This window comes from Elgaria multicarinata, chromosome 6 (genome assembly GCF_023053635.1).
Source record: "Elgaria multicarinata webbii isolate HBS135686 ecotype San Diego chromosome 6, rElgMul1.1.pri, whole genome shotgun sequence".
Classification (NCBI taxonomy): domain Eukaryota; kingdom Metazoa; phylum Chordata; class Lepidosauria; order Squamata; family Anguidae; genus Elgaria; species Elgaria multicarinata.
Window position 1 is genome coordinate 22,684,822 of NC_086176.1, and position 16,205 is coordinate 22,701,026.

The 16,205-nt window shown below is 44.8% G+C and overlaps 1 protein-coding gene across 2 annotated transcripts in view; it reads right to left on the bottom strand.

Moving 5' to 3' along the window:
• Nucleotides 1–16,205, bottom strand: part of ABCA1 (ATP binding cassette subfamily A member 1) — a 141,305-nt gene that overhangs the window by 102,169 nt on the left and 22,931 nt on the right. For both annotated transcript variants that reach the window (XM_063129135.1, XM_063129136.1), the window contains exons 2-5: nt 15,301–15,439; nt 7,412–7,505; nt 2,932–3,073; nt 483–601 (exon numbers count right to left, since the gene is read on the bottom strand). In XM_063129135.1, the coding sequence (XP_062985205.1) occupies nt 483–601; nt 2,932–3,073; nt 7,412–7,505; nt 15,301–15,366 (421 nt within the window). In that variant the 5' untranslated portion in view covers nt 15,367–15,439. The remainder of the gene's footprint in view (nt 1–482; nt 602–2,931; nt 3,074–7,411; nt 7,506–15,300; nt 15,440–16,205) is intronic.

Genomic DNA, 16,205 nt, shown 5'->3' on the forward strand with positions numbered 1-16,205 from the left:
AGGATGGAATCATTTAGCAAAATCATTAAGAGTTTGCTGAACTCTTATTGATTTTGATGGAGGTAACTTCCACGTAAGCTAGTAGAAGATTGCAGCCTTACTTTAATTTCCAGTTTGTGATTGAGTTCTGATTTGAATGTGAAAATTGCCTTTCCTTCAAATAACCACGGAAGTTCAGCATGGGCGGTGGGGGAGGCAAGAAGATTGTCGTGGGGGGCGGGGGGAGGCTGGCACAACCCATGCACACACACATTTCCCCCCCCCCCCATCCAAGTGAAACCAAGGGCAAAGTTTACTGTCCCTCATTGAAAATTTGGTAATACATCATGGCAGGGCACAGATTTTTCATACAGCCTCTGTCAGTTCACCATCTCAAGTTTAAGCATCACCGACTCTATTCTGAAGCTTTTTCTAGCTTCTGGATTATTGACACAACACCAAGACCCTCTGCAAAATTCATGGCGGACCTTTTGCTCATTTACCTGAAACAGACTTCCCGACTTTCTCCAGTTTCGCCATGACTTTCTGTGCATCCTCGACACTGCTGTCTGTCTGGCTGTACAACAGCAAGCGCTTTGCATCGGAGAACAATCGGGAAACTCTGAAGAAGTTAGGGAGGTAGTAGGAAAGAAAAGGGGTGAACAAGACGGAAAGGCATTAGCATGACAGTTGCATCACCCCAAATTATTTTCTTTGTAAACAATGAATAGATTCTGGCATTCGAAAGTTCTCTCGTGCAAGTCCCACTGAAACATGAACCTACCCGTACACTGCGCTCAACATCTAAGGTCCTCCTCCGAGTGCCTACTCCGAGGGAAGCTTGGAGGATGGCAACAAGGGAGAGGGCCTTCTCAGTGGTTGCCCCCCGACTGTGGAATGATCTTCCCGATGAGGCTCGCCTGGCGCCAACGTTGTTATCTTTTCAGCGCCAGGTCAAGACTTTTCTCTTCTCCCAGGCATTTAACAGCATTTAACAATGCTAAGTTTGTTTGTTTTTAACGGACTCCAGAACTGTTGTTTTTAAATGGATACCGTTGTTTTTATACTGTTGTTCTTATGTTTCTGATGGTTTTAAATTTTGTATACTTTTTAATGTTCACTGTTTTTAACTTTTGTAAACTGCCCAGAGAGCTTCGGCTATGGGGCGGTATATAAATGAAATAAATAAATGGGAGCTAAGAAAGAGCACTACCGAGCTATGGAGAACTCCTGTTCACATTCATATCCGACATTGTGTTTTGAGCTCTTTTACCTCCGTGATCATTTTAGATTGTATTTACCACCTTGCTCCCATATGCATTTTTGTGGCTGCATTTTGTTGTGCATGTACTTTTGGAGTTCTTGATTTTATAGATCTCACTATTTTATTTTATTTTTATTGAGTACGTCACGTCAAGAGCCTAGCCTACAGGACGGCTTTCCCCCAGCTGGTGCCCTCTATTTGTGTTGGACATGCTGAATGGGGGATATTGGGAATTGTAGTCCTATGCCCATAGAAAGCTCCAGGTTAAGGAAGGATGCTATAGGGCAACTCATGCATTTAATGAACGAACGAATGAAAGAATGAAGGAATACTAGGGCAACCCACAAGCTTAATAAAACAACAAGGTAACAATTTCAATAAGGCTTCTGGAGGCAGGATTGTGCCCAGCGTCATTTAGTGGGTGGAGGGGCCATTTGGATTTTTGTCTCAGCCAGCAAAATGTGTTGACCTGCCTGCTAGACCGAATCAGGTGACTTCTGCAGGCTTGATTCTATTTTTACGAGCAGCTCATAGTTTCTTGTTCCTTTACATCAGGAACTCCAGTGGTGCCACGCATTTCCTCTAGCGCTCCAGATATCAGATGATGTATTAACTTTGGCACAAGCGATTAGAGGAGCAAAGTGTGCCTGGTCATTGCCTCTTCAGGTGCAATAGGAATGAATGGGCAGGGGAAAGGAGGTTCTCCCAACAGGAGAAAGGCAGAAGTGGGGCTGCTAAAACTCCATCTTCATTCATGCTAGTCAAGAGTACTTGGTGCTTCCAGATGAGGCTCTTGATGAGGCCTCAGGCGTGGGGATGTTTTACAGGCGGTCCAGGCGCCATCATTTTTAGTTTGTAACCCTCCCGGGTTTACCCATCGCTTCCTCTTTCTTGACCACAGAAAATCCGTTAAGAAAGATGGTAGAGCTACACAGTGCCCTCTCATGGGTAGCAACCCCAGACTGCAATTATTATCTATCCAAGTCAGGATTTCCCAAAGAGGTAGCAACGTGCCAAGGGAGAGGTTTGGGGACGTTGTGGCTTCTTCACTGCTTTGCCACTGAGATGCATGTGAAACTGCCAGGCAGCAAAAATACAGAAGACTGGTGACCTAAGGAAAACCCTGAACACTTTTAGATAGATCAGTCTGGCCCTAGAGCAGTCTTCCTCAACATCTGACCTCTAGATGTTTTGGACTTCAATTCCCATCAGCCGCACTAGGCACAGCTAATGGCCAGGAATCCTGGGACTTGTCATCCCAAACATCTGGAGGGTATTAAGTTGGGGGAGGCTGTCCTAGAGGTAGCCTTCTGGGGCCTTCTGCAGCGTGCACAAGATGAGCAGGGTGGGTTGGAAGAGGCAGCTGAAAGACTTATGTGCTTCTTCCTGCCTGCAGAGTTTGGCCTGTATTTAACATTTTCTAATCCATCGCACTGCATGTTGTGGCCCGACACTCCCCTCCCCTTCCCACATGACTACTCCACCCTCTTCAAACCCCTTGTTCTGTTTAGAGGCCCTGCCAGCCACAGCCTCCACATGTCTGTACAAAGTCTTCCCATGGGTGCAGGAAAGAACAACCAGTCCCCTTCATAATGCAGCCTAGGGCATGGCTGTTGTATTCCCCTTCTTCACGCTTAACCGAGAACTGTTGTGGGCCAGAGATGAATAAATCGTTGGCTGCTACTCACATGGATTTGTTAAAATTTCCAACAATGCCCGGTGATTCTCCAGGCGTTGGGTAGCGGAAGCAAGGATTGTTGGCATTACAGATGATCCCCTGGACCCAGGGCAACGTTCCAGCAGAAGGCATGGCCTTGTTGGGAAAGTGACCTAAAACACACAGGCAAATATTTAGGACTTTATTTAAATATTTATTACATTTTTATACCGCCCAATAGCCGAAGCTCTCTGGGCGGTTCACAAAAATTAAAACCATGAAAAGCACAGCAAAAAACCCAACAGTCTAAAAACACAAATACAAAACACAATGTAAAAAGCACAACAGGGATAAAACCACACAGCAGAAATTGATATAGGTTAAAATACGGAATTAAAACAGCAAAGTTTAAATTTAAGTTAAATTAGGTGTTAAAATACTGAGAAAATAAAAAAAGGTCTTCAGCTGGCGACGGAAGGAATACAGTGTAGGTGCCAGGCGAACTTCTCTGTTAGGCCATCAGATAATTTTCTCTCCTTTGGGGAGACCAATGCTCCCACACCAACTCACCCCCACAAAAGCTTCTACCTGTCATAGAGAGGATAACTACAGGAAGTGATTCTCTTTTGCAGGTGTCTCTAATGTGTGCAGAGAGTGTACACCCAGCGATAGGGTGGCCACATGCAAAAGAGGACAGGGCTCCTGCACCTTTAACAGTTGTGCAGAATTCCTTCTTTTACACCGCTATTAAAGGCGCAGGAGCCCTGCCCTCTTTTGCTTCTAGCTATTCTAAGCCAGTGATGGTTTGAAAACAATTCTGGGGAAATACAGCAGAGGAGAATAGTTTCAAAAACCTGCAGAATCTGTATGAGCAGTGATTACAGTAGACAAATGAAGTAGGCTTGTATCCCTTGGGAAGTGAACCCTTTCTTAAGCCGGTTCCAACTCTCCTATAAACAAGCGTACAATAAGACACTGCCATCGGCTAACAAACGGTGGGAATATTCAAATTCCAGAAAAGCATACACAATCCCAATTTGCCACTTAAGCCTGAGCTAGACTCTTTTTTGTTATAGAAATTAACACTGCAATTCTGTACACCCTTACCAATGAGTATGTCCCACTCAATGCAGTGGAACGTGCATAGGACTGTGTCGTAACTAGAGCTTAAATGGTTACTAACATATCTTTAATTGAGACAACTGCATGTTTAAAATCTCCAGTGGTTTTATGACAGCTACTTGTCTGCTGTGGCAGTATTGCAGAGTAAGCTGTCCACAGCTCATGTCAAAACACCCCAAACAGCATGAGTACAGCAGATAACGCAACTTTGTTTCTTCAAGCCACGTGGGGCTGTTAAAGAGATCACTGTGACCTGCATTCACATGTTCTCTATGCAAACCTTCTCTTGGTACTGGCAGAGGAAGGTACATCTCTGTGTATCCACAAACTACCGAGCCACATACAAGGTTATGTTGTTATCCTACAAAGGCCTACACAACTTGGGACCAGCATACCTAGCAGACCGCCTTCCCTTATATGCACCTGGATGACAACTATGATCCTCAGAGGAGGTCCTGCTGGCCATTCCGAAATGAACCAAATGCCGCCATGAAGAACATCAGGGGCGGAAAACCCTCCCTCGTGCGGCTTGGGAGGTGGAAAACGGAACATCTTTTCAACGCCTCCTGAAAACATGCCTTTTCACACAGGCTTTCCCTGGATTTTAACGTAGCTGGTTTTATATTGCCTTTTTTACTTTTAACTTCTTACATTTATACTTGTTGTATTTTATGGGTTTCGATTGTGCACTGCCCAGAGAGCTTTGGCTGATGGGCAGTATAAAAATGTAGTAATAATAATAATAATAATAATAATAATAATAATAATAGTAAATAAAGTGTCTGATGAAAGTGAACTGTACTAGAAACATACAATGAAAAGGAACGGACTACTTCCCCCACCCCGGAAACAGAGTATTAGTACACTACTTTTTAGTATGTACATAGCCCTTTAAGCTGTATAAACTGCTTGATGCTGTTCCTGTAAAGCAGCCTTCCTCAACCTGGGGCGCTCCAGATGTGTTGGACTGCATCTCCCAGAATGCCCCAGCAGCTGGCTGGGGCATTCTGGGAGTTGTAGTCCAACACATCTGGAGCGCCCCAGGTTGAGGAAGGCTGCTGTAAAGCCTGTGAGGCAGGGGTCAGATCTACACCAAGCAGGATATGACACTTTGAAAACAGTTTGAAAACTGTATATGGAGTGTGTCCTGGGCCCCGAGAGTTGTCACCACTGTTAGAAACCATTTTAAAGCAGTAGTGTAGATCCTGCCAGGGACTGTCTTGTTTTCATTTATCTGTCTGACACTCTGGGAGCCTTTCCAGCTGAAGGGTGGGGTTAAAATTGCTTTAAATGAAATAAATAAATGAACAGCTTTCTAAAAATAAAACTGAAAAGTCATTAGACATAATTGTATCATTTCGTGGAGGACTGAAAGTGAGTGCATTAATAAAATGGAGAGGAGAAATAGCAGATTCAGTCTAGCCACAAGAAATGTATTGAATTCTAAACCACCGAACCATTGCATGTTCCCCCAATTACTGGTAAGTCTTCTTCATCCTACCAAACCCTGGGCTCGGAAATTTGTGATCTTCAAAATCAAATGGTACAGAATCTACCATGCCTGAACAGTGGCCAGCCAGAGGGTTGATTAAACTTCTATTTGGGGCCATTAGGACTGGGGTTGTTAATTGCTTGATAGGCCACCTTGGTTACTTTCAATTTGAGTAGGCCTCCTCTGAACAGATCAGGCTTGTACTTCCAGACCTGACTGCCATAATAAACAGCATTTTAAAACTGTAAATACTCTCTCTCACCCTAACCTTCCTCACAGGATCGTGGGTATCCCCGTGTATGCTTCCCTGAGCTCTTTGTAAGGAAGATCACAGGATACACATGCAATGCGAGAAGCTAAGAACCTTCCCTTAAACATGTCACACTTTTTTAATATATAACTCTTATTTGCGATTTCCCATTTATAGTCAGTATTTACAACAACAAACGTAAAACCAAAACAGAACAGAATAATTTCAGCAATCCCAAACCAACATTTTAAACTAGCCTGAAATAGGTTTAATCTTGATTCTTCCAGCATCGTATTGCCATATAGCCAACATGGGATCAACCTTTGATTAAAAATAAGTTTAGTAACTAAATACAGAATTAAAAAATTGTGGACTTCATAGCAAGTGTCATTTTAGATCCATCCTGGGTAACGGAGGGTGGGGAAGGGTTTTGATGGAGAAAAGAGGCGAATATAATTCAAATCTGATGACTACTCACACTTTATATAGAACGCCCCAAACATGCCCCAAATCTGAGGACTACTCACTCCTTCCACAACATTGCTCCTCTTTCCTCTCAAGTTTTACCCTGTATAAATGGTCCAACAAAAACTTGAAGGGCAAAAGATGGTAAGTGAACAGATGAAGCGGTCTTTCACTGGCCATATTCAGATGTCATGCTAAATTATAGTTTAGCATATTGAGAACAAATGTGTGTGAGCCTTGGGTTCACCCTTTCTCTTTCTCTGACATGGACATAAGGAAGAGTCTGGAGACTTTCGCTTCCATTTCCCATTAACCACAGTTTACCATCTACATTAGGGTGACCATATTTGGGAAACCAAAAAAGAGGACACCTAGTGTGTGTGTGGGGAAGCAGCTTTCTGAGTCCTGCAGAAAGTACGTTATTCCCCCACCACCTTAAAGAACCCGATTGGAGTGGAGGAGGAGAAAGGATTTCATTCTGCACCACCACCATCCACTCCAATTGGGGCCTTTTCTATAATGTCCACGAATGACCCACTTTTCCCTTTAAGACCTCAATTGGAGCTCGGGGTGGGGGAATGATGTGCCTCAAGAACGCATGTCATTCCCTCCTGCCATGCTAATGGCAGCCTTAAAGAGGAAGGTGTGTCATTCCAGGACATTATTGAAAATTATAGAAAATCCCCCCTGACACCATGGAAAGAACAAAAACCAGGACAAATCCGGGGAAATCCTGACAGTTGGTCACCCTAATCTACATCTGAACCCTAAACTGTGTTAATGGAAAAAGGAAGTGAAACCTTCCTAACTTCTCTTCTTCCAGCTGCACTGGAGGTCAGAGGATGGGGAGTGCATGAGCCCAGTGTTTGCACAGGCTTGTAATCATACTCAACTATGGTTTAGCATGACTTCCAAATGCAGCGACCGAGTTACACCATTGCTCTGTCTAGTCTATTAGACCCTCCTACTCCTGGCTATGGTTCCCTCGGGTCTTTACCAGCCCTGCTATCTTAAATCCCTCTAGGCCAGAGATACCAGGGATTGAATCTAGAACTTTCTGCATGCAGGGGAAGAGAGGAGATGAAGGAAGAGCACATCAAACTCCTTATGTGACCTTTCTCTCTCTTTATTACTATCTCTTCACCACATCTAAATCCAAGAACACCTGTGTTTCATACTTACATTCATGTTGTTCGTATGGTGGATAAGACAGCCGCACAGAGATCAGTATAAAGAAGATGAACAAAGGCCAAAGAATTTCAATCAGCAGCTGGAACTAGAAGAGAGAAGAAGAAAAAGCAAGGTAGTATTAAGCATCTACACTTGGTGTCACCAAGAAACCGACAACAAAGAGGTGGATCTTTCCTAAGCATGATCAGATCTCTGTGTTTATATGAACATGAGACGATCAAGGCTGGATAAAATCGAAGATGCATCTAGTTCCACATTTCTCTTTCTGACACAACAGTGCAGTTAACTCAGCCAGATACTTCTCAGCGGTTGATCAATGTTTTTAAATTGGTCACCAAAAGGTAGAATATTTCAGGATGTTTTCAGGATGTTTTAAAGATGTTTTAAAGATGTATGGTATGTTTTTAATCAGTTTTTAATGTGTATTTTATATCATGTTTTTATACGGTTTGTTTTATACTTTGAATGGTTTTAGTTTTTGTGAACTGCCCAGGGAGCTTCGGCTATTGGGCGGTATAAAAATGCAATTAATAATAATAATAGACTCTTTCTTCATGGCATACAGGAATTCATAGCTATCAAGTTAAGGAGCAATCCTATGGCCCTTAGACAGAGCCTGGAGGCCATAGATTATTTTGGAATCCTGGATCTGAAGTCGGAGACACCGTTCCAACTTTGGAGGCAGGAATCCAAACTCCTTCCCCCTCTCCCTCCCAGCTGGTACCGAGAGGACCATGGCAGCTGCTTCTCTGAGCAACCTCAGACAAAAAGAAAAGGGGGTGTTCTCGTGACTGGGGCAGAGACAGGACTGGAGAGGCCCGGCTTATGCTGCACCATGAGGCCTCTCCAGACTTCCTCCCTCCCACTCTGCAATAATTTAGCTACATGTGGGGAGGCCTGTTTAGCTGAAATGAAGAGCAGAAGGCGTGACAGGAATATCCCTGCTCTGTGTGGGATATTCATAAGCCTCCAAGTTCGAAGGTTTACAAGTATCAAGGGCAGATCTCAGAAGATTGTAGCCTTAGGGTCTGGTCTGCCAGATAATCATTCTAGACCAGGGCAAGGCAACCTGGTGCCTTCCAGATTTTTTGGGCCACCACTCCCATAAGATCCAGCCAGCATGATCAATGGTAAAGGATTATGGGGAGTTGTTGTCCTAAATATTTGGAGGGTACCAGTTTGCCTACCACCACCACCCCCATTCTAGACATATTAGGGAGAAATGGTGCAGCATACCTTTCCATTAGCCTCCCAACCCAACATATTATGTGGGGTTATTTCCTTGTGAGAAGGCACAGTACCTTTGAATATAATTTTAAAAAACACATTCCCCCTCTCCTAGCAAACCTCCAAGACTTGAGGGTTGTATCATATCTTGAACAGATTGCCTTTACCCAGAGGAAATGCTTCACACACTCATATGCACGGTTACTGGAAACTATAATGTATCATGTTTTGCATATCAGTGAGGAGCTACTGTTCAATGCCTGCATGCTGCATCAACATAAATATCTAAAATTAGATAACTGACATTTAACATAGGGCCAAAGATATAACGAAGGGCTGGGGAGGTTACTGTAACCCAACTAGATCTAAACTGTAAATTAATCCCACCGCTTCCACACCCCCGCCCCGAAAGATTACATTGGCGCTCGGCTTGGATTGAAGGCATGTGATATAGAATTGCTGCTGAAGCTAAAATGGTCTGGTCAGGTCAGTGTTTTGATGGGAGACGCCATTTGAACCCTGTGTATATTACCTTGATCTCCACGGGAAAAGGTGCTGGGTGGGGGACACACATATAATTATAATAAATAAATAACTAAATAAAATGCTTTCAATGTAACAGAGCAATGGCACTTAATCACAAAGCAAATTCATGCTGTCTGCAAAAACTAGTGAGGGGTGACCCCACCTTGGTCCAATTCATAATTCGCCTTGGACGCTGGATTAATTGCTTGGATGTGCAGTGGACATAATCCTAAACTCCCCAGATTAATTATGAATCACAGGGGCCTCTAGCTTTCTCAACGCGGCTGATCGTGGATCATCCAAGTGGCAACGTGAAGTTTGCCCTAAAAGTGCCTCCTCCCATATGTACCTGCCCGGACCCTAAGGTCATTCTCAGGGGTCCTTCTCCGCGAGCCCCTGTCAAAGGAATTGAAGCAGGTGGCTACCAGGAGGAGGGCCTTCTCTGCTGTGGTACCAAACGAAGTGAGGCACGTGGCTACCAGGAGGAGGGCCTTCTCTGCTGTGGTACCAAACGAAGTGAGGCACGTGGCTACCAGGAGGAGGGCCTTCTCTGCTATGGCACCCCGGCTGTGGAATGAGCTCCCTAAAGAGGTTCGCTTGGCAGCTACATTACATGCCCCAGCATTCTTACAGTCTATAAATAAATTTTAACTTGGTGTTTTAAATTTGTAATTTTGCATTGCTGCTGTTTTTTATCTGGTTGAGCTTTTATATTGTATTTTATATTATGGTTTTATACTGTTGGTTTTGTCCTTTGAATGGTTTTTAATTTTTGTGAACCGCCCAGAGAGGCGCTATTGGGCGTTATAGAAATACAACAAATAAACAAACAAACAAAAGAATGGCAATCTAGGAGACCTCTAGGAGCCCACCCCTCAACATGCCAAAATTGGCCTAGAAGCCTCTCCAGATTCTGAAATGAGGTCGTGCAAAAACGGGCTCCTCTCCCAAATCTAGCCTCCAAAGCAGGGTGGTCTGTGTCACACCCTTTAGATCATAGGTGAAGAACCCCAGGCGTGGGAGGCAAATCTGGCCCACCTTGGAGGCAAATCTGGTCCCCCTGGGGTTCCCCAGGCAGCCTTTCCACCTTCCCCTCACCCACCAAATCCTTTGATGGTTTCCTGGCTCCTGTGCAGTTTTCTCCTCCGTTCTAAAAGGTTGAAATGGCTCTCCAAAGGCTTAGTTACTGGCAGTAAGAGCTTTCAGCTGAGTTATGCTGCAATGCTTGACCCTGCCCACTTTGCCTTCGGTCCCACCCACCACTGAAATGCAACCACCAGGAGCTTCTCCAGAATTGGATTCGGCCCTTGAGCTGAAAGAGGTTCCCCAGCCCTGTTCTGCTCTGCAGCAGGGGCAGACCACCTCTTTGAATCAGGTTTGCCAGACGTCAAAGGACGAGATGGCACCATTTTAACATGCTCTATGCAGTGCTCCGGGGCCTTGATGTCAATTTGCCTTAAGGCTGCTGAACCAGAGAGCAGGCAGGAATATAGGCATGATTCTATATAAATGCTAAAATTAACACTCCTGTTTGGGAGTGTTAATGCTTATGTAGCCAAAAGGGCACCAACCCTGACAATTGCAGAATTACAGAAACACACACACACACACACACACACACACACACACACACACCCCACAGAAACATACACGCACCCCACAAGTACTAAGTGGGGGGGAAATCCCAAAACAGCTCAATAAGGACTAAACATCCTCAGTGCCCACGAAATCGTGACTGCTGGAGGGGGTGATGGAAAAACTAGGTGGGGTAGGGGGCAGAGTGGAATAAAGGGGCTGGAATCCTGATCAGGGAGCACTCTACGCTGCAACATTTTGTTGCAGGACCCATTGTTCTTCTTTTACAACCAAAAGCAGCTGTTGGAATTTGATATAGATCGTTCAGAGGATTTTATTTAAAAACGTGTACTTCGATGTTACAGCTGTCTGTTTGAAAGTTCGTTTTTCCCATAAGAGCTCGTTCAGTAAATGGCTTGGCTGGATTTCCCATCCTTGCCCGTCTTCCAAACTGCATCAGCTGAACAAAGCATTGCGAAAGCTGGGTACAAAGCTCAGCTTGACGTGTGCAGCACGGGAGTTACATTTGTGCTGCTGGAAGCCGTCCAGGACAAAGTATATCCTTGCTGAACCCTGTGGGAGGAGAGCAACTTGAGGGGCTAGGGCTGAGCAAATATGCACATCTTTATTCAGCATCTCTTCCTGTTCGTTGATCCATTTGGAAACAATCAGCTATTTAAGAAGCTGGTGCAAACAGTGCTACAGAACAGCAAGGCTAGGCAGGAAATGGACTGCTGACAACTTGGGGTAGCTTGATGCCATTGCCACCTCTGTCCGTCCTCAACCACCAGAAATTTCATCAATGGTGGTGGCTATCCACATACCATGTCGGCGCTAACTTTGTTTGGCCGTGTCGCACATGCAGTGTCAGTACTGTCTTGTAGGCCTAAAGCCTGCCTGTGGTGTTCAAGTTGTGTCCCTCCAAATGATTTGGCCTACAATTCTCATGATCCCTCATCGTTGGCTAGGCTGGCTAGGGCTGACAGAAGCTCCAGGCAAAAACATCTGGAATTGCCCACTGCTCAACAGTAATGGCGCCAAGACGTCATCTGCATCAAGCCTTGTCAATGAGGGCTCCAGCCCTGCTTGTGCAGCAGCAACATCTTAGTATCATAGAATAGTAGAGTCGGAAGGGGTCTATAAGGCCATCAAGTCCAACCCCCTGCTCAGTGCAGGAATCCATCTTAAAGCATACCTGACAGATGGCTGTCCAGCTGCCTCTTGAATGCCTCTAGTATGGGAGAGGCCACAACCTCCCTAGGTAACTGGTTCCATTGTCCAACTGCTATAACAGTCAGGCAGTTTTTCCTGATGTCCAGACGGACATCAGGCTTCTTTGCTGAGGATATTCCACTGGTGGAACACTGGCAACCAAGTACCAATGGCACATTTGGACCTGGGAACGCTGCAATCTGCTACCCCTGACATTCCATATGATGCTATGGATCCCACAGATCATGAGAAGGGCTGGCAGTCAAAATTATTTGGGCATATGTTAACACACCGGGTGGTGAACAGAGACAACACTTTCTCAAGTGGGAACTTAGTATGGCGTGCACGTGAACACTTTGGAAGCTGTTATGTGTACCGTTGTGGCAAGCTGCCATTACATAAATGGCCGTCTCTATTCACCCACTGTTAGACAGCACTCTTTTTTCTATGGACTTGTGCACAGAACCAGAGAGGGAAATCAAATATTTGTAAACTTCATGCTAGCCAATGCGGTCGAAGGCAGTTAGGATTAGGCACTCACAACAGAGAACCCCTAGAACTGATACTGCAAGGCAGTTCCCACAGGCATTTCCATCACTCAAAGGCTGCATAATCGGGGCGGTAACTTGCATAGATGACTCAGCCATCAGAGCCAGGATACCACAGTTGGGGCATGTTTCACCTCCACCATGCCTTCCCTTGGCAAAGTGTTGAAAACTCAAGTAATGGAAAATTAAATGATGAACATGCATGGACCAGCCTTGAGAAAAGCTGTTGAGGTTATTCCAGTTGAGGATCTTGCTGCAATTTGATTATTAGTTCCTTATTAGTTCCTTAGTCTCATTTGCCACTGCACTGAAATTTACTCAGGGTTCAAATTTCCATGAGAAAAGAAGATTTCACAGGTGAGGAATTCCCCCAAATTCCCTCCCTGTATCTTACTCTCCTTTTTTTGTACCAATTCACCACCCCAGCACCATTTCTTGTAAAAAAGACACATTTATTTATTTATTATTTACAATATTTATATACTGCTCCCAATTCAGAATTTTGGGAGTGGTGGACAAAATAGAATAAAAACAGAATAAAAACACATGAAAGTACATTTTTAAAAGAAGCAAAGTGCAAAATAAACCGTGGCTGGTCATTAAGGGAAGGCTTCCTGGAACAAGGACATTTTCAGGAGGCACTAGAAGGAATACAAAGTTGGCGCCTGCCTGACCTCCAGAGGCAGGGAATTCCATAGGAGGGTGGGGGGCACCACCCTGAAGGCTGTGAATGTATAGGTGGGGTGTGCATGCATGTGCATGTGAGAGGGTGGAGTGGTCACACCTGCTCTGGGCTCCAGCCACCACTGGAATGCGGCCCCCAATACATTACCCCCAAGGGCATGTGACACTCTGGGCAAAAGAGATTCTCCACTCCATAGCTACATTTCCCAGGCATTTAACAGCATTTAACAACGCTGTTTGTTTTTTAACGGCCCCTAGAACTGTTGTTTTTAAATGGATACTGTTGTTTTTATATGGTTTATGTTTTTGATGGTTTTAAATTTTGTATACTTTTTAATGTTCACTGTTTTTAACTTTTGTAAACCGCCCAGAGAGCTTCAGCTACGGGGCGGTGTATCAATGTAATAAATCAAATCAATCATTGATGGCTACAATCACGACCTCATTGTTTTCCAGAAGAAAAGCGATTTCAAAACAGAAAAACATGGCACTGAAAACAGCATCCAATCTGAGCCTGAAACAGCCTGAAATAAAAGTACCACGGACACTGATGCAGCCTTGGGAAGTTCTGAAGTTAGGAGTGGCATATCACCATTGGGTGTGCAGGGTGGGTGGACAGTGACAGACAAACACTTACAGTCCCCCCCCCCTCGAAAGTCAGCAGAGCAGGGGCTGCATTTTGCAGGGTGGAGAATATATTTGCAAAACACTCCTCTTGTCTGATGATGCGTGTGCCAGGAATAGTGTGTACGCTATGCAAGAAGCTGTCCAGAAGGACTTGGCTCATCAAGAGCCAAAAAACATAGCTCACCACACATCCCAGGAAGCCTCTCTTTTTGACAGACGCCAACGGGACACACGGTCTTTGAAACTGTCAAGGGGGTCACTACCCCCCTGGGTAGTGAAAGGGCTTAAGTGCACATGCTGTAAATGGGGAATTAATTAGCATGGGGTAATCATTTTTATTATTATGGGTAATCATGCGAATGACCCTAGAATTTAAAAAGAAAATCAAAAGGAACAAGTTGAAAAAGTCTTTGGAACTGGGTACAGCTAAACCACCTGGCCATGTTCACGTCAATGCTGCCATACAGGTTTTGTAGTAGCAGAGTTCCTACACCCTTGTAATGAGTTCCAGATGAGTAGCTGTAAGTGTTTAGAATTCCATCCCATGTTTTCCTAGCAGTCCCAGCATACTAAAATTTGGAGGTTTTATTTCGGACTCAAGTTCTCTACCGCTCTGCAAGCTGGTGCCCTCTAGATGTGTTGGACTGCAACTCCTATCATTCCCAGCTAGTATGACCATTGGGGATGATGGAAACTGCAATCCAACACATCTAGAGGGTGCCAGGTTAGGGAAAGCTGCTCTGTGAAGATTAAAAGAGAGCCCACTGTGTGTTTCCTTGCTCCGTATCATTGGTCGCTTCTGGGAGGGGTGAGGAAGCTCACAATGTAACGTCGCTACATCATATGGTAAGTAGATGTTACTCAGTGAAGAAGAGGACTCGTGCGAATGCCCCCGTGGCAGCATTCCTGTGGCTTACGCAATATGAGATGGATTCTAAGCTCCTGTTCTACTCACGGGAAGGGTGCTCCCCTGATTTTTAGGGGGGTTCCTTCTGCAGCCATCCACATCTTCACAAAAGCTGCTCCAGAAAGATTGGGAACCCTCCCAAATTGTACAGGAAGTGGTACGTGGGGCTGCAGAGGGGAGGTGGGGTGAGCAAAAACTGCCTCTAGTCGATTTTGTTAGCAGAAGCCTCCGCTGGATCAACAGACAGAAGGGCACCTTAAGATCCAACTCATTGATTAGGTATCTCCAGGTCCTTTAAATAAAACTTCAAAGTCTGCACAAGTCCTATACCCCTTCATATTATAAAGATGACCTAGATCAGTAGGTGTTTTGCACATATGAGCAACAAGTATGTATTTACTGGGCCCAGGATGATGGTCTGAGAAGGCCTTATATCAGAAACCAAAACACAATACTCTTGCCTAGTTGTAAACCGCCCAGAGAGCTTCGGCTATTGGGCGGTATAGAAATGCAATAAATAAATAAATAAATAAATAAATAGTTCATGAAAGCAAAGAAAGGATATGAGAACTTACTGTCTGCCTTCTCCGAAAGGTGAAGTTCTTCCACAGCAGCAGGCCCAGCTGTGTCCAGAATGCCATCTTCCCTCTGTATACACCAGCAGCCCCGTGGATGGCAACAGCACCCAGCAGAGACACTGTGGCTGGTCATCAACTACAAATAACACAAGGAGGAGATTAAGCATTAGCTATAGCTGCTAAAGAAGAACAAATAACTTCAGGGACCACATCTGGATCCTTTTGTTTTCTGTGTCTATGTCACCTTTCCCCAGCCCCATGCCCTCTCAATGTTTTGGACTTCAACTCCTATCAGCTCTAGCCAGCCAGGCCAACGGTCAGGAATGCTGGGAGTTGTAGTTCCAAACATTTAAATCGAGGTGAGCAATTTGTAGCCCTTACAACTCCCACCAGTCCTAACCAGTATAGCCAATGACAAGGCACGATGGGAGTTATCGGGCAACACATCTGGAGGACCACGAATTGCCCACCCTTGATTTAAATTACCAGACATAGGGCTCTGGCCCAATACGTCTCTCATACATCTTCCCCATAGCAGCACCGCTTAAGGCAAAAAGGGGAATTTATGACAGATCTTCAACTAGAGTATGTATCTTAAACCAGGCACTTTCAGATTTTTGTCATTCCCCTCCCCTTCAGAAAGACAAGGTTTTAACCACCTTCTCAGTAACCACCATGAGCCACAACACATTGTGTTTACACCACATGTGGTTTTTCTCTCTCTAGAGGACCTACATTTCTGATTTTCAAGCTACACACCGAGGGTCAAACTAGACCTATGAATAGATTCTCCCAGTTTTTAGACAGATTAACAACACCCACCTGGAGGTCAGTTTGAGGAGTGGTTTAACTCTTTCTCCTGCATACTTTCCCCCAAGCAGCTGTTTGCCCTTTCTCAAATG